We start from the raw sequence: 20,966 nt of genomic DNA, 5'->3' as shown, positions 1-20,966 counted from the left end.
GCCTGGAGGGGTTGCACCGTTCCCCTACCCACCAAGTGTCCAAGGTACACTACCGACCCCTGCCCGATCTGGCACTTGCTGGCCTTGATCGTCAATCCAGCTTGTCTCAGGGCCTGGAGAACAGCTTGCAGGTGACGCAAGTGATCCTCCCAGCTGTTACTGAAGACGGCTATGTCATCCAGGTAAGCAGCAGAGAAACTCTCCATTCCGGTGAGGATCTGGTTTACCAGACGCTGAAACGTGGCAGGTGCGTTCTTGAGCCCAAAGGGCATCACACAGAACTGGTAGTGGCCATTGGGCGTGGAGAAGGCTGACCTTTCCCTTGCTCCATCAGTCAAAGAGATCTGCCAGTACCCTGAAGTAAGGTCAAAGGTACTTAGATATTGGGCAGCTCCCAGCCGGTCAATCAATTCATCCGCCCTAGGGATCGGATGAGCATCAGTCTTTGTCACTGAATTCAGTCCCCGGTAGTCCACACAGAACCTCAGTTCTGGTTGGGCACCCGGTGGTGCAGCTTTTGGTACTAACACCACCGGACTGGACCAGGGGCTGCTAGAAGGTTCAATCACTCCTAGCTCCAGCATCTTAGTGACCTCACTATGAATGCTGGCCTTCACCTTGTCTGACATCCGGTAGATCTTGGACTTCACAGGTGGGCTGTCTCCTGTGTCCACGTCATGGACGCACATGTGAGTCCTACCCGGGACAAGGGAGAACAACGAGGAGTACTGCCCCAGGACCTGGCGACAGTCCTCCTGCTGTTCAGGAGTTAGAGATGGGGAGAGAATCACTCCCTCCACCGACCCATCCTTTTCTTGAGACGCAAACAGATCAGGGAGAGGCTCGCTTTCCACGTCCTCTCCTCCGTCAGTCACCATCATCAAGATGACTTCGGGCCTCTCGTGGTGGGGTTTGAGGCGGTTGGCATGCAGCACCCGCAGGGGCTGACGAGGGGTCTTCAGGTCCACCAAGTAGGTAGCCTTACCCTTCTTCTCCAACACCTCAAAGGGTCCTGACCAGCGATCCTGGAGGGCACTAAGCTCTCCCGGTTCGATCACCCACACCTTCTGGCCAGGCTCCAACTCCACCGGGTGAGCGTTGTGGTCATACCACGCCTTCATCACTGCTTGGCTGGCTTCCAGGTTGTCAGAAGCTTGCTTCCACAACTTAGCCATTTGGCTCCGGAAGGCCAGCATGTAGCTCACCACATCCTGGGGGAGCTTTCTGGGAGTTCTTTCCCATCCGTCTCTCACCAGGTTAAGAGGTCCACGTACAGGGTGCCCATACAGAAGCTCGAAGGGGCTGAAGCCCACTCCCTTCTGTGGCACTTCCCTGTAAGAAAAAAGTAAACAGGGTAGGAGGACGTCCCATTTCCTCCGCAGGCTTTCAGGCAGACTTCTGATCATGCCTTTCAAGGTTTTATTAAACCTCTCCACCAGACCATTGGTCTGGGGGTGGTAAGGAGTCGTGAACCGGTAGGTCACTCCACACTCCTTCCACATTGCCCGCATATATGCTGACATGAAGTTGGTCCCCCTGTCGGACACAACTTCCTTGGGAAAACCCACTCGGGTAAAGATTCCCATCAGGGCCCTAGCCACAACAGGTGCTGTTATGGTCCTCAGAGGTATTGCCTCTGGGTACCGTGTGGCATGATCCACCAGAACCAGGATAAACCTGTGACCAGCTGATGTTGGCGGATCTAACGGACCCACAATGTCGATGCCCACCCTTTCAAAGGGGGTGCTAACGACAGGAAGTGGTTCCAGGGGAGCTTTCAGCTTCACCCCTGTTTTCCCACTGGCTTGGCAAGACACACATGTCCGGCAGTAGGTATCGGACGACACTTTCATCTGAGGCCAATAAAAGTGTGGGACAAGACGGGCGAAGGTCTTGTCTTGCCCCAGGTGTCCTGCCAATGGTATCTCGTGAGCCAACTCTAAAAGGAAGGCTCGATAACGTTGAGGGACTACCAAGGCTCGTGACGATCCATGTAGGGGTGCCTTGGGTTCACTGTAGAGGAGGCCATCCTCCCAGTAAACACTGTAGTTCCCTTCAACGTTCCCTGCTGCCTGGGCTTCGGCCTGTCGCCTCAGCCCCTCAAGGGTAGGGCACTCCCTCTGGCCCTGGCAGAATTCCTCCCTGGACGGGCCTCCCTCCACGTGCCACTCGGCCGGGATGGGTAGGTCCTCCAGGTTGGTAACGTCCCCCTCCGCAGACTCCTGGTCCACCACCTCCGGTGGCCTATCCGTCCTACGGGGTGGAGACGCCAAGGCAGGCTCCTCCTGTCCTCGGTTCTTCCCTTGACTGGCAGCTGGCTGGGCCTTTGTTCCAGGCTCCAGCCGGAATGAACTCCCTCTTCGGGTAGTCACGGACCTTGTGCTAACACAGGCCCAGTCAGGTGTACCCAGCATCTCGGTATGAGTCCGGTATTCCACCTCCCTCCAAGCGTTGTGCTCCATGTCATTGCCCAGCAGACAATCGACTGGCACGGCAGGGCTTACGGCAACTCGAAGTGAACCTGCAACCCCCCCCCCATTCAAAGGGAACCTCAGCCACGGGATAGTGGCCGGTTCTGCCGTCAGCCATCGCGGCTGGGTGGAGTACATCGGGAATGACTTGCTCTGGAGACACCAGTTGGCTACGTACCATAGTCATACTGGCTCCTGTGTCTCTCAGAGCCTCCCCTCTTTGGCCATTGATGGTGATCCACTGCCCATACTTTGCAGTATTTGCGGGCACCTGGATCTTAGGAACCATCTCCCGTTCTCCCAGGGACACTAAAGTGACACCCGCCCACTCCCTTCCCTTAGTTAAGGGCATCTCCTCCCCGAGCACTACACTAGCTACTCCGGGGGGCTTTCCTCCAGTGGGAGGGGGTGAGCGTTTCTGACACTTCGGATCTCCTTTATAGTGTCCAACGCCACCACACTCGTAGCAATGGACAACCCTTGGCTGCTGACTCTGGCCAGGATTAGGGTTTCTGGGAGGGTTAGCCTTAGAGGTGAATCCTGTTCCCTTCCCTTGGAAGTTATTTTGGGGGCCTTTGGAGAACTCCTTTTTCTTTTCCCCTCCTTCTTTCTTCTGGGGGGCGCCCTGTCCGGTCTTTTGAGTATCCCCTCCAGTCCCCCTGGTGGACACCCGGGTACTAGCCCAAATGTCCGCCTCCTCAGCAAGCTTCCGGGGACTGGTCAGCTTGCTATCCACCAGGTGTTGCCGCAGTTCAGGGAAACATTTCTCGAGTAGGTGTTCCTTCAACACTAGGTCAAACAGCTCCTCGTAGTTCCTTACTTCACTGCCCTGAATCCAACCTTCCAGTGCCTTCTTTGCATAGTCCAGGAAGTCCACCCAATTCTGTGTGCCCAGTTTGTGACTACCCCTGAACTTCTGTCTGTACTTTTCCGGAGTAAGTCCAAACTTCCTGATGAGCGCCAGTTTCATGGTGGGATAGTGGGTTTGCTCATCCTCTTCGAGGGCCAATAAAGCATCCCTACCAGCTGGAGGCATGTATTTATACAGTCCCCCTCCCCAATACTTCGCTGGAACCCCATGGGCCCTCAATGAGACCTCATAGGCTGCTAGCCACTTGGCGATGTCGTCACCTGCCCCATAGCTCGCTACAATGTCCTTTGGCAGGTAAGGTTTGGATTCCCTGGTGGACTCTTGGTTTTGGCTGCCACCATTGGGAACAGGTTGTGCCCCGATTCGCAAAATCTGAAGATCTATTTCTTTCAGGCGCAATTCATGGGCCATCCTCTGCTCCTCCTTTTCCTTCTCCAGCTTTGCTAAGTCCCATGTGAGCTGTCTTTTCTCCCTCCGGTCTGCTAACTCCACTTCAGACAAGCCCCCGCTAGAGGCACGGCTGCCCCCCCTAGAAAGTGTCCTGGGCCCTGCGGACAGGTTCCCCACCTCAGGTTGGTACATCTCAGCCCCCTCGGGGTCAGGCTCTCCATCCCTGTCTTCTTCCTCAGCCTTGCTTTCCCTGCGTGCCTCCCCCCAAGCCCTTAAGCTGGTTTGAAGTGCACCCTTCTTTGCTCCTGGGGGACAGTACACCCCCTCTCGCTGGCAAAACTCCCTGAGTTGGGCCACAGTGTACGTGTCTAGATTTTCAAGAACAAACTCCATCTTGCCCACTCAGGTTAGAGGACAGGTTTTATGCAGTAACAATGCAGGGGGGTACCTTTAATAATACCTCCTCCCACCACCAGAGTAAATTTGGAAAAAACAAAAACCCACAATTAGGAAGGCCGCTGTGAGAAAACTCCCGGTGTAGGCCTATGGACTACCCACAGTTATTGTTGAGTATATGTAGGCACAGCTCTATCCCACCACTGAACACCAATTTATGTTGGAAACAGCCCCACTCCCACTCCGCAGGGTGGTGGAGGGCCTTCCCGACACAATGGGGTAGCTTGGCTCGAGTGGTCAGGAAACAGGCGCAGTGCTAAGCATACAATATACCCATACAATAACCATGCGTGCATCCGTTCCAAAAACGACTCTACACCGTAAAAATTATGAAAATATTCTTCTTTATCTTTTTCTCTTAGTTGCTGATTGGGAAAATAAATAACAATCACAGTATACAAATTCTTAAATAGAGCAGGTCAAATAAATATTTGCTGTTTGCTGAAATAAATAGGGGTGATCATAAATAACAGGGCATAAATACAAGTGCAATATATACAGACAATTAAATACTTTGAGGTAATAAATACTGTACCAATAAATACTGTACCAATAAATACTGTACACCAACAAGTCCTGTGGACCTATAAATACAGTGCAGCATTAAATAGATAAGAATTTAATAAATACAGTTTCCCCAATAAATAATTAGAAGTATACAATAACACTCATGAATCAGATGACACTTCAATACTTAAGGGCTGATTTGGCCCAGGCACAACTTGTAGGGTGTGGAAGGCTTGGGGGGTCCTACTCCCTGGCTGAGGCAAAGGCTGAGGCCTAAACTGAGGTAGATCAAAGGGGGGAATTCCAATGCCCTGGCTTTCCTCTCCACACAACCTCTCTAGGTTAGTCCCAGTTCACCCCAGGCACAGTCAGGTGGGTTTCAGCACCTCCCTAGCCCCTTAGAGTAGTCTCTCAGGTCTCCACAGGGCCTTAGGCGCCCTCTACTCCACTTACTGCCCTTTTCTGATGTTCCGACGCCGCTGGAGTCGTGTCGACGCCGTGAGGCGGTTCCGGTTCGGTCTCGGCGGCCTCGGCACAGTGTCAGTTCTTTGTCGACGCCGGTAGGCGGTTCCGGTCCGATGTCGGCGGCCTCGGTTCGATCTCTACCTCCGATTCGACGACGTCGGGCAGTCTCTTCACGATGTCGACTTCGGGCGGCTCCGGTCCGATGGCGCTCTCGACTCCGATGACGTCGGCCGGCCTGGCCTCGATGTCGACTTCCGGCGACTCCGGGGTGCGATCCTCACCCCCGACCTCCGGTGCTCCTCCTCTCAGGTTCCGGGCGACTCCGGAGTGCGATCCTCACTCCCGACCTCCGGTTCACCTCTACCTCGGTCTCCGACGACTCCGGAGGGCGGACTTCACTCCTCCGATGACGCCGCTCGCTCGACCTCGGTTCACTTCCTCCTCGACCTCTGGTATTCCTCTCGACCCCCCGCCGGCGCCCTCTTCGACCTCAGGCGGCTCCGGGTACGACGTCTGCTACCTCAGTCAGCGCCGCTTCTCCACCTCGGGCTCCAGGTCTTCGGCTACTCGACGCCAGGCTCCAGGGAAACCAGTTCTCAGGTCAGAATCTTGCTGCTTTCTTGGTTCTAAGGCCTGTTCCTGCTGTCCAGGTCCTTAGGATGGTTTTCTTCTGACTTCTTCCCACACAGGGCTATAGGCTGGGATCCATCAGTAGGGACAAGTATCAAGGGTGGGTTTATTGACCCCACTCCAGGCACAAGTTTCCACCCCTGCTGCTTCACTCCTTCCTCCTTCACTGCTGTGCTCCTCTCTCTTCACCAGTCAGGTGCCAACTGCCAGCTCCAACTGCCAACTGCCTCTCTTATCCTCCCAACATTCTAAACCGCCTCCAACGGTCACAGGGTTCTGGAAGCTCCTGGAATGTTCTGGAAGGTGCTGGTAGGTTCCAGTGGATGCTGGTGATGTCATGGGAGGCCACCATTTTGTGCTTCAGGCCCTCAGACAGAAGTTTCAGGGGTAGCTAAAATGGTTCCCTGAATCTGTGGCAACACGAAAAAGTCTGGTGGTTCCCAAAAAGGAAAAATTCAAACAGGGGTTGAGGCAAAAGTGGGACAAAATAAATAATGATGAGGAGGGACCACCCAAAGGGCTGACAGGTCTAACAGGGAAATATGTGAGTTTGCCCAAATCAAACACCACAAGAGCGTGGGGGGGGGGGGGGGAATTTGATGATATGCATACCGTAAGTAGAATAGGCAGGTGGGACACCCAGAAGTCGCATAACACCCTGTTTTGCTTACCTTGGAGGGGACTCATATTGGACTTACCAATGCAGTTGGCCAAATTGAAAATATACCCCATGAGCTTGCAAAGTTCTGACACACTTTAGCAATATTGGGTCCCCAATTTCCCCTTGCATCCATAACTATGCCCAAATAAGAAAAGTCTTGATTCTGGGCAACGGGCTGGCCTTGTAAAAAAAAATCCCACATCTTGTGTTGCCTAGGCTTGCAAACTATGATAAAGATTTTTGTTTGATTGGTAACCAAACCTAATGTCCCTATAAAATACCCAAATTCTTGTAATACAATATAAAGGCCATTAGAGGTTCTGGAGAGTAAAACATCTTCTACATATAATAAAACAGAGATCTTTTTCCTACCAATTGAGAGGGCTTGCAAAACTATATAGGACAGAGCTGTGCCTAAGCCATTAATATATAAAAGAAACAATAAAGGAGCCAGGACACAGACCTAGTGCACCCCTATCCCTAGCTTGAAGCTCTCTGTCTGTTCTCCTGATGGGCTGAACCTAACTGAAGCTGACAGGTCATGGTGTAATGCTCTCAAGATCTGTACCAAGTCATCCGCCACACCTAGATCGGATAAGATCTACCATCGTTTGAATCTGACCGTGCTGTCAGGAAAGCACAGGAGAGGTCCTTGAATGCCAGGCAGACGGAGCTCTGCTTTTCAACAGAGTTCTTGCAAACCTGCAGATACAACTTTAAGCAATGCTTCATCGTGCCAAGTTCCTCACGGAACCTATACTGCACATCCAACAGCATGCCCTTCTCGCCAACCCAGTTTAGGAGACGCTGTAGTACAGTTCTCCCCTCTAGCTTCACAGCAGAATTCAGCAAAGATAACAGCAGATAGCACCCTGGTGAATAGGGGTTACCCTTCTTAAAATCAGCACAATGACAGCAGTGTGCCATGCCTGTGGAGATCTTGCCTTGCAAATAGTAGTAAAACAATTACACAGCAGTGGGGACCACAATTCCAGAGATGATTTGTACACGTCCATAGGCACACCATCCAGTCCTGGTGCCTTGTTAGAGGGACTCTTATCAATTGCCTCTATAACCTTATCAAGAGTAAATTCTAGGACTAATGGAAAGGCCTCCTCCTGCTCAGCACAGCCATTAGAAACACTGGGCTTATGTTGGTCAACCCAGGTATCTAAACTGAACAAACAGAAAAAGACCGAACAAAGGTTACAAGGAAGCAGCAACAGGCAGAATATAGTTCCGAGAGGAGAAGGAAGAGGCAGAATAGAGGTAAGAAATGAGCAGCAAGAGGCAGAATAGAGGTTAGAAACAAGTTGAAAGAGGCAGAGTAAAGGTCAGAAAGAGGCACAAATATGTGAGAAATGAGCAGAAAGAGGCAGAATAGAGGTCAGAAATGAGCAGCAAGAGGCAGAATAAAGGTGGGAAACGAGCAGAAAGAGGCAGAATAAAGGTCAGGAATGAGCAGCAAGAGGCAGAATAGAGTTCATAAATGAGCAGAAAGAGGGAGAATTGAGGTCTGAAACGAGCAGCAAGAGGAAGAGTAGAGGTCAGAAATGAGCATCCAGAGGCAGAATAAAGGCCAGCAATGAACAGAAAGATGCAAAATAGAGATCATAAATGAGCAGAAAGAGGCAAAATAAAGGTCAGAAACAGGCTGCAAGACAAAAAATAAAAATCAGAAAAGTGCAGAAAGGACAATAAAGGACAGAAACAAGCAGAAAGAGGCAAGGTCAGACACTAGCAGAAAAAGGCATAATAAAGGTTAAAAAGGAGCAGAAAGACGCAAAATAGAGGTCAGAAACGAGCAGCAAGAGGCAGAATAAAGGTCAGAAATTAGCAGAAAGAGGCAAAATAAAGGTTAGAAATGTGCAGAAAGAGGCAGAATAAGTCAGAAACGAGCAGGAAGAGGCAAAATAAAGGTCATAAATAGAGGTTTCTGAGAATTGCTGAGATGTCATCGGCATCCCCACCCCCTTCCTGAACACTCTGCACAGGGGCCTTCTGGAGTACTACTGGTCGGGGGAGGAACCCTCCTCCTTCCCGGCTGCTGAGGGTGGTTGGGGGCCAAGAACCCCTATTGGTGCAAATCCAGATGTACACAACAGCCGGTTTGCTGAGACATGTTTGGAAGCCATGCCCCTCTCTCAACCACTCAGCAGAGGGGCCTCCTGGGGTACTATTGGTTGGGGGATGAACTCCCCTTGGCTACTGAGGGTGGTTGGGGGCCAAGAACACCTATTGTTATGATAACTAAGTCCCCCCCAGCCAGATTGCTTAGACTTCAGGGGCATCATCCCGTTTCTCAACCACTCTGCACAGGGGCCTCCTTGTGTTCTACTGGTTGGGGGATGAACTCCCCTTGGTTGCTGAGGGTTGTTGAGGGGCCAAAAACCCCTATTATTGTGACAAGTAAGTCCCACACAGCTGGCTTGCTGAGACATCATCAGAGGCCCCCCTACCTCATCCACTCTGCAAAGGGGCCTCCTGGTGCACTACTAGTTGGGAGATGAAGTCCCAATGGATGCTGATGGCCTTTGGGGGCCAAGAATCCCTCCTGTTACCTCCAGTAAGTCCGACACAGCAGAATTCCTTAGAGCTGGTCAGAGGTCCCACCTGCTTTGTCCACTACTCTGCAAACACGTCTACTAGTTAAAAAACCATAGAAATTCACTTAAAAAACCCAAAGGTTACAGGGACATAATAGATAGGAAATAGAATTTTAAAAAACCTTAAAAATTCACGGAAAACAACAGAAGTTACAAGGACGTTATAGTTAGGCTGGCATTTCACTCTTATAAAACAAGAGAAATTCAGCAGTTCTATTTAGCTGAGCTAACTATAACTTATAGCCCTGCCATGTACTGCTTTTGAACTCACATATTACATCACTCATAACCTGGTCAGTGACATCACTGATGACATTTCAAATGAGATCACTGGGGACATCTCAAATAATGTCACTGATGACATCATCTAGTAATTGTAAATGTTTTCTAAAAGAAAATGGATGTGGAACATATATACTAAGGTAAGTGGCCGTGGGAGTGTCTGTATGGGTGACTAAGTGGGTATGTAATTGATGTATAGAAGAATTAGTGGGTATGTCACAGACTGCATACATGAGCGACTGGGTGTGTAAGCTTTTGTATGGGTGACTGAGCAGATGAGTCTTTGGGTGTATTAGTACTGAGAGGCAATGTGACTATAACTATGGATGAGTGAGTGGATTTGTAAGGGTGAATGAGTGACTGTATGGGTGAGTGTGCAGTGTGCCAGTAGATGTAAATGGTGAATGAGATGGTGCATGAGTGGCTGCATGGGTGACTGAACACGTATATAAGTATGACTGAGAGGGTAAATGAAGGAGTGTATAGGTGCATGAATGGGTGTGCAAGTGGGTTTATGGGTAAGTGAATAGATGTGTGAGTGGCTGGGTGAGTGAGTGAGTGTGAGAGAGGTTGTATGGGAAAGTATGTGCTTGTGCCAGTCACTGAATAGGTGAGTGAGTACATGGGTTAGTATATTTATGAGTGAGTGAATAGGTGTGTGAGTAACTGTATGGGTGAGTGAGTTGTGTGTGAGTGACCATATGGGTAAGTGTTTAGGTGTCCGAGTAACTATATAGGTGAGTGATTCAGTGTGTGAGTGGCTGTTTGGATAATTGTGTGGTTGTGTAAGTGTTTGTATCTCTATATGACTGGATGCGTGAGTGGCTGTATTGGTCAGTGAGTAAATACAGGAGTGGCTGAATATGTGAGTTATTGATTGCTTTAGTGGCTGTATGGGTGAGTTGATGTGTAAGTGGGTCTATCGATCAGTGAGTAGGTGTGTGAGCATTAGCATGGATCTGTGAAAAAGTATGTGATTGGTTGTGTGGGAGTTGGTGACGGAGATGTATTGGGGTGTAAGTGGGTGTGTGAATGGTTCTGTGGATGAGATCAGTGATGTCATATGAGATGTCATCAGTGATCTCATTAGTGATGTCACTGTCTATGTCATGAGTGATGTAATATGAGAGGTCATTAGCAGTGCATTGCAAGGGCATAAGTTCTAGTTAGCTCAGCTAACTAGAACTACTGAATTTCTCAGGTTTTGTACAAGTGAAATGTCAGCCTAACTATAACATCCCTTCAAACTTTAGATTTGCACAACAACTGCTGTATCTGTGTGTGAGTGTGTGTATGGTTGTAAGTGTGCATGTGAGAGTGTCTTTTTGTAGGTTTAAGAGTGAGTGTAAAAGTATGCATATATATATATGTTTTGTTGTATTGCGCAATACTCGCGGATGCTTTGCTGCATTGTACAGTGCTGCGCTGAGCCCCGCGAGGGATCCACAGATCTCGTGAGTGACCCCAATTTTTTTTTTTTGCATTTCTGAACCCAATACATATGCTTGGACCTCTTTCTTAACACACCTAAGGGGTCAGGAAAGCTCGCACTGGACCTCTTCATTTAGTATACAAACAGCTTTTCATCCCTGGGGACCGCACCCCGGCACATAAAATGGCAGCTGCAACTTTTCTCTCAGGTTGTTGCCAACCAATTAGGGCCCTGCTGTGTCGCATGGACCCACGGGTCCACCACGGATGGATCTGTAGAGGTTCCGCATCCCTAGATATACAAGTCTGGTTTTCAGTTAATATCTCTAAAACTACTTAACTGATTTACACAAAATATCAAAAAGCATGCTTTCTTGACCAAGAGCTTGCTTTCTGCAAAATCTGGTGTAATGTCATCCAGCAGTTCGGGCTGTAGTCCTGTTGAAAATCCCTATTGGAATTACCATCGGAAAAATGCAATTTGGGACCCCCCTTTTTCTTGGCCCTTGCTTGATGGATTACCCCGAAACTTTTAAAACTAGAACTGAACTGAGCATTGTATTAGTTTTGAAAAATCTGTGAAGTTTTGTTAAACAGCACCAACGATATTAGCAAAAAAAGCACTCTTCCTATGAAAACTAGGTCCTAACTATAGCTACCTACTGGTGACTGCCAGTAGAGCAGGATTTATATATATATATTTATATGTATATTTACCAAATATAATTATTTGGAGTTTGCTGAGTTTCGATATTAGGCCTCCGAGAGTGCAGCCAATGCTTGAGAACAGGTTTTAGTCCAAATCGTGTGCACAGTGTAGTGCTTGAATGTGCTTTTTATATAAGATTGGTGAGTTTGTTCAAGCACTTTCTCAAAATCACTAAAAAGGATGTGGAACAGACATTGAACTAACAATGCATCTCTGTGGGTCTACTGAGTAACCCTAGGTAGTTTGCGTAGGTGCGCTATGCTACGCGAAGTACACTTTGCACTATGTCACGCTATGCGAACTGCGTAGTGTGGTAGGGAAATGCTGTTGCACAGTGTCGGGTGCGTGCCCGCACTGTGCAATCATTGCGAACGACATCATGCACAGTGCAAGCGGTTGTTTTCTGCCGCTTGAGTAGATTTGTACTCGAGCGGCAGCTTTCTCAACGCAGACTGGTAGTTTCTCATCACGAGCATATGCGACCACTCGCAATGAGAAACCTGATCTCCCCGCATTTAGAATCTCGCCTGGAGGTTTATTTTCCATGCTCGCAATCGGCAACTTGATGGAAAAAGTCTCGCCAGGATATCGATTTTGCCCGCTCACGCTCGCCAACTTGACGTTGAGGTCCGTGAGCGAGCAAAAAATGCCCGCTACGCTATGCGTTTTTGCACTGTGCTACTTGCAATTCACGTAGTTGCGCTCGCTACGCACACTCTGAGAGCGTAGCATAGTTTTCTGCCCAGGATTACTACTGAGTAGGCTCTTCTGTAATATGTCGAAGAAGAGGGGCAAGTTCATGTAGAAGTACATTAGAAAGCAATCACAAATTCTTAAAATGCATTTATATTACGCTCGACAACAATATTCAATAGCAATTATGAATAAAATTAAATAAACATTCCAGGTGTTTTTCACCCTAGTGTATTTAGCCTTAATAGATAGTCAATGGAGCCTCATCACTTACAGCGAATTTCTTTTTATTTATTTTTTCTGGTTAGTTAATATTATTTATTTTCTCCCACTGTTATATATTGTCATTGAAGCTATTTTTGCTGATGTTATATGTATGGGTGGACTTGGGTTTTAATTATTTCAACACAAACCGTGTTGATTGCAGTTTATTGACCATCTAATAGTAACACTTTTGTATGTGTCTGCCTTGTCATAAACACAGTAATTTGAGTAATGTGCATTATCCTTGTGATTTAGATTCAAACGCAATGCCAACTTCAGTATGAAAAACAGAAGAACGACAGGGAGACGGCTAGCAGCAGAACTGCACAACATTTAGAAGCCAGGATCTCTGAGTTGGAGACTGCCAATAAAGATCTCACAGAGAGGAAATACAAGTCGGAATCCTGCTTACGTGAACTGAAAGCCAAACTTTCAGGTCTTGAGGAGGTATTGTCAGACAAGGATGATCGGTACCATTTTCAATCCTTCTCTATTCAAAATGAATCTTCTATTTCATTGTTTTAGCATTGCCAAATGGATGTTCCCTGTTCTAGTCATTGTTCGGTTTTTGAAACCCTTCATATTTTGAAACCTTTTGACTTTGCTTTCAATTCGCCACTGCACCGATTGACTTCTCAATTACGTGTGTGTTGCCCCTACCAGCATTAAATGGCCCAGTCCACCTATGGCAGCAGCAGGATATATCTGAGGAGAGCATTTAAATGTAGGAGAGGGCATGTGTTTGGAGGGGCCAGGAGATTGCAGCTGCACCTGAGACAGGGAAGCATTACTCTAAGTCTGCACGTTGGACAATCAAACATATGTTTCATTATGAACAAATCCTATGACACTGTCCCACGCTCCTGCAAGCACAGTCATTGCCACTGATAGGCACAATGCTAGACTGGTAAGCATTCTGAAGATCATTCATCAATGTGACAACAAGTTTGGTCTTAGAAATAACTCTCCCGATTGTTGCTGAAAGCAGTCCGGAGAGCAATTGTTCAAATGTTAGTGTGAGTAGTAGAAGGGAGGTGAGAGTGTTGTATAGTCTGGTGTTGTGCAGAAACCTTGTACAACATTCCAGACTGTACAATTTAAAGGCCAAGAAATAGAAACTCCCTAGGGATATCATTTTTTATGATCTCAAGCATGCTGAGTAACGTGATGTGGTTATTGTTTGAGAACTGGGAAATTTTTGGGTGGTAGGAAAAGCAGGCAAAGAATTTCTGATTCCATGGTATGCAGTGTTCGCAAAGCTCCCTTGGCGTACTCTGTTTGGTATTGAGGGCCAGATCTTCAAACTGACAACAGCAATTAATGAACCCAGTAAACAGCCAGACCAGTATTTCAAACCACCAAGGATATGAAACATGTTTAATATGGCAGAAAGGTATTGGTCAAGAGAGAGGGCCTGATATGGTAAACCATTTCCCAGTCTCAGACCCTGCGATTCACAAAATTACAGGGTTAGGGAATGATGGAAGAATTTTCCTTATGTACAAAACCGATTTTATGAGTTGGAATTTTTTTCTGATTCGTAAATTGGCTTTGTGATCCTTTCCGATCATAAATAGGATGGTGCAGGAAAGGAGCACTAAACCTTTATTTTTGATATGTAAAGAGATGTATCAGTGGTTCATGACTGCAACCACTGCTGAGTTACCAATGGCCAAGTTTAAGGAGTAATGATTTTCAAAGAAGGAAAGGTACACCCTTGAGACAGCTTTTCCATTGTGAAGCATGTCAGTGGCCTCTGACAACCACTGCCCTCCCTCCCTTATGATATATATTTTTAAATATTTTTATAAACAGGCACACTTAGCTCTTTCATGGGCATGGGCTGCAGTTAAAACAAAAAAAAATTTCTCCTTTGGAAAACAAATGCAGAGACACAGGTCTGCTGCTGCTTGCAGGCCTCCATTCCTGCATTGGCATACATTGACAGGGGATTGCAAATTGTTACCTGCCTAATAAATATCTACTAGGCAGGTTGATTTGCAACCCCTTTCAAACATCCAATTGACAATGCAACATATTTGTACCTAGGTCGCACCACAAATTTCATTTGCAGACCAGTCCTGTGCAAATTGCATATCCTTGGTTTCCAAATAGGAATGATACATTGGGCCCATAGTTTCTTATTTTACAAGGAAAAAACTCTATCATAGCCGTGATCAGTATTTTGTCTCATAGGGTGCAGTTTGTCATTACACAATCATGCAGCATGTATGGCAGAAGCTATCAATGCCCTGCATATTTCTGCCGTGTAGTGTTGGGCTTGGACTGTTGCATCTTGTTTTTCTTTGAAGAAGTCTTTTGAGTCGCAAGGTCTTAATGACTCCTCCTCTGGTCATGAACGTGCATGGGCACCAACTCCACTGTTAGATTTGTTTCTGCACAGTGGGTGAGAGTAGGTATGGCATAGTGATTAGAGTGAGATACTGGCCATGTTTGAAGTAAAAGCATTTCTGAAGGATGACGATATCTGTAACTGACCTCTGGGGAGGAGAGGGCACATGTGAATCTACAGCACTACATGAGAACTAATATATGCTTACAGGGTAAGTAATGTAATCTGTTCATAGCATGTGTGGCTGTAAATGCACATGTTTTGAATCTGCTGTAAAACAGAACTCCCCTAAGAGGCAGTGGCACATGCAGAGGTTTGAAGCAGAGGTCTGAGGACAGTTTGAGCGACTCTAGCTTTTTGCCATGCAAGAAAATCCACACAGTAATGCTTTGTGAAGGTGTGTAGAGTGGACCAAGTGGCAGCATTGCAGATGTGTGCTGCAGGTATGTTCCCAAGAAAAGCCATAGACGTGCCCATCTTGCGGGTGGATTGTGGCCTGGGGAGGGTTTGCTACTTTAGGTGAGCTTTGCCGTTTATTAGGCTGTGCAAAGGCGACAAACAGCTTGGTCTTCTTGTCCATACAATATATGAGAGCAAGTGTAACATTAAGTGTGTTAAGTGCTCTCTCACCTACCGAGTCAGGACATGGAAAAAGAAAGAGAGACAATCTGCAGCACTACATGCAACAAACACATGCTTACATGGTAAGTAACAGTTGTTTCAAAGACATGGCAGTGATTATGTGAATCTATTTGAACATTTAAATATATTAAGCCAGAAAATACGTGGATGTACATCAAGGTTAAAACTGGACAAAGGAAACCTCGACATCGCCGTAGATTTAATTGAAGGGGGTGCAAAAGTAAGCTACAAAATAAGCAAATCAGATTATCCTGGTAGGCATAAGCAGTCGTCTTATACTGGAAAAGTAGACTGTCAGAAAATAAAAGAGAACTCTTTTGTCTGCTTAAGTGAACATGGCACTCATTGAACGGTACAGGTATTACAGAATTAGAATCGTCTCAGTTTACTCTCATTGTCATTTTTCATTAGGCATATCTTATTCTGTTGGTGCTCAAAATGATTCTTTGAAATATACGAACATCTAATGTTTACCTCTATTTCTGCATTACAGGAGTACCAAAGAACAAAACAAGAAGTGAATTCTCTTAGAAGAGAAAACTCAACCCTAGACAGCGAGTGTCATGAGAAAGAGAAACTTGTTAATCAGTTAACGACACGGACTGCTGTACTGGAACAAGAACTTAAAGATAAAGAGCAAGCTGTAATAAGAACAACAAATATATGCGAAAATGCACAAGAACACAAGGTTTGCATAATGTTCTGGCAAGATGTTAGTGTAAGCAAAATACAAACAGATGCAAAAAGATGAAAAATGAACATTAAGATTGATGTGTATATGTTTGTCAGATACCTATATTGAGGTTTCTCACTAACCGGCTAGACAGACCAGACTGACGAGTGCTTCATTGTGTAAAACCTACTCACTCTGCCAAATTTCTGTTTGTAAAGGCCTCTCTAAAATGATAAGTGAATTGTTTTTTCATGCAGGGTTTCAGACCTTTTTATAACAGCATTCTTACAGAAACTCGTGAATTTCTCCCTTATATTTCTAACTGGGTGGAACTTCATCAACAAGAAAGAAGAGACAGTAGCTCGCTCAAAATTTGCTAACATGAAGAGTGGACAGACAGTATCACTCTTTCTGATACTTCTATCCAAAATTTGCTACACTTTGCCACATGTTCCTGCTGACAGAGTTCCGATCTAGTTCTTGTCGACAGAACAAAATGTATTCATTTATTAATTCAATAAATTCTACAGTGCAACAAAGATAGATGGATGTAGTGGTGCTTTACATGAGAACCAATGATGATAATCCACTGAAGGTTACATCCTAGGATGGGCTAATGAAAGATAAGCATTGAAAGACTGCGCAGTAATGTTCCGACAAATTTGGATGAGAGGACTCTGAGTCCAAGCATCTCATGATTTAGGGGACAAAGGAATAGGTTGTAGCAGGGGTCAAAATCTCAGAATTTTCTTGAGTGGCTTAGTTTCGAGTTGTTTTCCGAATAGCAAGAGAGGAGTCTGGTTCCTTATAGACACTGACACTGAGTTCCATGTTGACACAGAAGCTTCAGAGATAGATTGCTTGCTGAATATCACAGTCTTACATTTTGGTACTTCCAAGAGAATGGAGTCTTTGCTTCCCAACTCTCTAAAGTCTCCAGAACTGGTGAATAGTTTGTCAAAGGATGGAATGTGTTGTGCACTATTTTGTAGATTATGACCCATTACGTGCATCGTTTCTGGATGAAATAGGTAGCTGTTGTGTGAAATAAGTATGATGTTGTTATAATATCTTTGCTGATTGAATCAGCCCAGCAGCAGAATGTAAAACTGCTCTCCCTTGGGTACACGACAGAAGGTCGTACCTGCCTAACTTACATTACCCAATATCAAAACTGCATGTGACAAGGACATGGATTGCTATTCTCTTTAGTGGTGATATGGTATCAGATTTTTTTATATCAGTTGAGGTGGAGATGTGATGGCTTTATGTTATTAATGGGATGCAAAAAATGAGCATGAACCAGTAGTGAAACTTAGACTTTTAGTAAATTTGACTGCACAAGGGGGGAATCTACTTAGATATAGGTAATTATAGGTGCTGGGTCAATTTTTCTAGCTGGGTTGGATAGTAGCAGACATTCTGTATTCTAAAGGATCAGGAAGAGGTCTTTATTTTTAGTTAGTTTTGTTGCAGATGAGAGAGAAAATTTCTAAGGATAAGGATGTCATTTATGCTTGATGGTTTAAGAAACAGTTATCAGCATATTGATGTAATTGACTCCAGAATATCTCATGATCAGTGCAATATGTAGAATTATTTTGGGTCTAGATTTGAGCCTTTTTGCATCAACTTTTGTTTTCTTATTTCAGGTATGTGGTTATAAAAAAATGTTCATATGCAACCACTCTGGTTAATTCAATTAGCCTCTTTTTTAACATCTGGACCGTGCTTTTTCTCCAGTCTTGTAAAATGGAAGTTTTAGCAACTGCCAACAATGTCACAAACCACCTTTATCTATGATTAGATATTTCTACTATAACCGACAAGTTAAAGAATATGGCCACTCCTGCTGACAGTGTAATTGCTTGTCACTCTATAGATGTTAAAGTGTCCTACATGACTTTCAAATGTGGCTCAACTTCCTTACAATGCCAAAGAATGTAAATAATGCCACACCATGGCTGATCGCATCTCCATCATTCTTAGGGGGACAGGAGCATATCTAACGCACTAAAAAGAATATGAGTGGGGAGGTGGGCACCCTTATTCTGCCTCATGCCTTATTGTATCAGCAAAGAGCATGACAGAAAGTCACTGCAATTTACTTGAGAAGCCATTTGATTATAGATCTGAAGTCTTGACCTAGGCTGATTCTATTTAGTGTGTGGAACATAAATCTTCATTCAACAAGGTTGAATTACTTTTTGGCTTCAGGAGGACGTCTAATACACCCGCTTTCATATCCTTGTGCTTCATAGTGGGTTCATTAGTGTTCTCATAATATTTCTAGAGATACCTTCATTGCACAAATCCCTCGTGGGAGTAATGTATCAAAGAGGAGATACTTTTGGGGCAAGATGAGGATAAACCTCATGTATTCCAGTGCTTCATTTTCTTCTTTGGGGAGAAGGATTATAACAGCCCAGCTGAATATGGGCTTTAGTGACATAGTCATCTCTGCTTCTTTTAAAATGATTTGTAAAATTCCCCTGAGAATCCATTGTACATACAAGATCTGCAGGTCAGGGTATCAGGAATGGTCTTTTGCCCATATCCATTGTAATCTCACCATCAATGAATATTTTACCCCAGTCTTTTAAGATGGGTAGGTTTAGGAAGTTGAAGAAAGTTTTCCTTTTCTATTGTTAACTTATCCTTATCAGAATTGCGGAGTTTTTCATGAAAGGTATTAAAAGCTCGGTGATTTCTGCTGGGTGTGCTAACAAGTGTCCGGTTTAGTCTTGGCTCGTGGGAATGGCTAATTGTGCCTCCCATAGACGTAGTCGAAATGCTAGCAACATGTGTGTCTTTTCTCCTCACTCATAATTTGTCCACTTGACCCTCACTTGAGCTTTCTGGGCAGCGGTTGTGAATAATTTATTACGGGCAATGTTTCTGCCTCCAAGTAAGTATGCTGATGGCTATAGGAGGGATTGTTGTCTCCCATTGAGCGGATTTAAGTAGAGCACTCTAGGCTAGTCTAGCTTGGTCAGAAAAGGATTTCATTTTGGCAATTGGGAGAGTCACACATTAATAGTCCCCTCCGGGTCATCTTTCTTGCTGCCATTAATACCTTAATATCATATGTACAAAACTAAGTTGTGATTCAGTAACTTATTACTGAATTGAAGTTTAAGTTTGCAACCATATACCAATAGGGCAATTGGAAGTGGCATGTTTAGGGGTTGTTTGCCGAATCCTGAACTGGATTAGTATGTATTAATGTTTTGAGACTAATTTCCAGTCACAAAAAACTAATATTTTACCACCTCTCAAAGAAGGTGGTAAGCCATGCGCAATGATCAATGGACCACAAGCAGGTTTTCTAAAATTGCTTTATTTAAAAGCAATCACAGACATGGCGGTCTGCTGACCTCAGTTTAAATATACACAGGGTGGGCCCTCAGAATCTGGAGATATATATATATATATATCTCCCCTACTGGCAGTCGCCAGTAGGTAGTTATAGTTAGGACCTAGTTACTATAGGAAAATGGCAACATTCTATTCCCAATAACTTTGGCGCCGATTGACGATTCTTCGCGAAATTTTCAAAACTAATTATTTGTTGAGATCAGCTCCTATGTTGAAAGTTTGGGGTGATTCGTGGAGGGGGGGCCGAGAAAAAAGGGGGTCCCAAAATGTGTTTTTTCAATGTTAATTTCCATAGGAAACTTTAGACAAGGCTACAGGTCGAACGGGTGAACAGAATTACCCCAAATTTGGAAGGGAGAAGGGTCTTGGTCTAGAAAACACGCTTTTGTTTACTTGGTGTAAATCCGTTCAGTTGTTTTTGAGAAATATCGAAATTTACAGATATCTATATTTGGGAATTCTGCCATCTTATTGGCTGAGGCGTTACGAGCACAAGCTTGCTGGTGATTGGCTGCGAGCGGTGCAAGCAGTTGCAACTAGGAAGTGTTGGCCGCCATTTTGTGATTCCGTTGAAGCGAGTAAGGGGAAAAAAGGGAGAAAAAAGTGGGAAAGAGGAGGGTAGGAGCGCTGTGAGGTTTGTAGGGTGGGTAGGGTGTGCTATAGAGGGAGTGCGAATCAAATTATTTATCCCTACTGGTGTGAAAGTGCTGTTTTGCCCACTGTGAGATGGTGCTGAGGTGACGTGCCAGCACAGTCTGGGATGAAACCGTGCGTCTAAACTGTGAGCTGAGTGATGTAAAGTGATGTGCTCTGGGCAGTGTAGCATAGTGGGCGCTGTAGCATATCTGTGGAGGTGGTGTTAGTATGCGTTTAGAGTAAAACGGGAGTGGGAAGCAAAGTACTTGGTGGTATCGGTATGAAGACTCGGGAATGAAACTGTGAGTATAAGTCGTGAGTTTATTGCTGTGAAGTGATGTGCAGTTGGCGCTGTAGGATACTGGCTGCTGTAGCATACCTGTGTAAGTAGTGTTAGTGTGCGTATATTCTATACAGGGAGTGTGTAACAAACTACTCATCCCTATTGGTCTGAAGAGTGGAATGTAGTGTTTTAGGAAGCAGGAATAAAGGAATAATCGTGAAGAATATAATGCAGAATGTTGCAATGCCAGAGAAGGAAAATGGTAAAATGAGTTGTGTCTAAGAAAGTAGTTGTGTGTAATATAGGGATGGAGTTTGAAAATTATATAGAAAGTGTCTTTATTTCAGTGCCGTAATTGGACCCACTGGTGCAAGAGCTAGGGTATCCAGCTGATGCAAAGTTGAACCACTTCTGCTGTATTCAAACGTATGTTCCGGCATCTGTGAATTGTATATTACATGTTACAGTTGCATGTGAAATAAACAATAGCTATTACACTTGAATGACTCTACATTCTATAAAGAAAATAAAGGTAGGATACTATTACCACATGTATCGTTTAAGA

The 20,966-nt window shown here is 45.3% G+C and overlaps 1 protein-coding gene across 5 annotated transcripts in view; it reads left to right on the top strand.

Annotated features, from left to right (window-relative positions):
• Positions 1–20,966, top strand: part of LOC146865911 (spindle assembly abnormal protein 6 homolog) — a 516,535-nt gene that overhangs the window by 273,464 nt on the left and 222,105 nt on the right. For all 5 annotated transcript variants that reach the window (XM_085632837.1, XM_085632841.1, XM_085632838.1 and 2 more), the window contains exons 8-9: positions 12,692–12,883; positions 15,925–16,119. In XM_085632837.1, the coding sequence (XP_085488963.1) occupies positions 12,692–12,883; positions 15,925–16,119 (387 nt within the window). The remainder of the gene's footprint in view (positions 1–12,691; positions 12,884–15,924; positions 16,120–20,966) is intronic.

This window comes from Triturus cristatus, chromosome 2_1, assembly GCF_964204655.1.
Source record: "Triturus cristatus chromosome 2_1, aTriCri1.1, whole genome shotgun sequence".
Lineage (NCBI taxonomy): Eukaryota > Metazoa > Chordata > Amphibia > Caudata > Salamandridae > Triturus > Triturus cristatus.
Note: the sequence above shows the minus strand (reverse complement) of the source record. Positions and strands in the feature narration are given on the sequence as shown.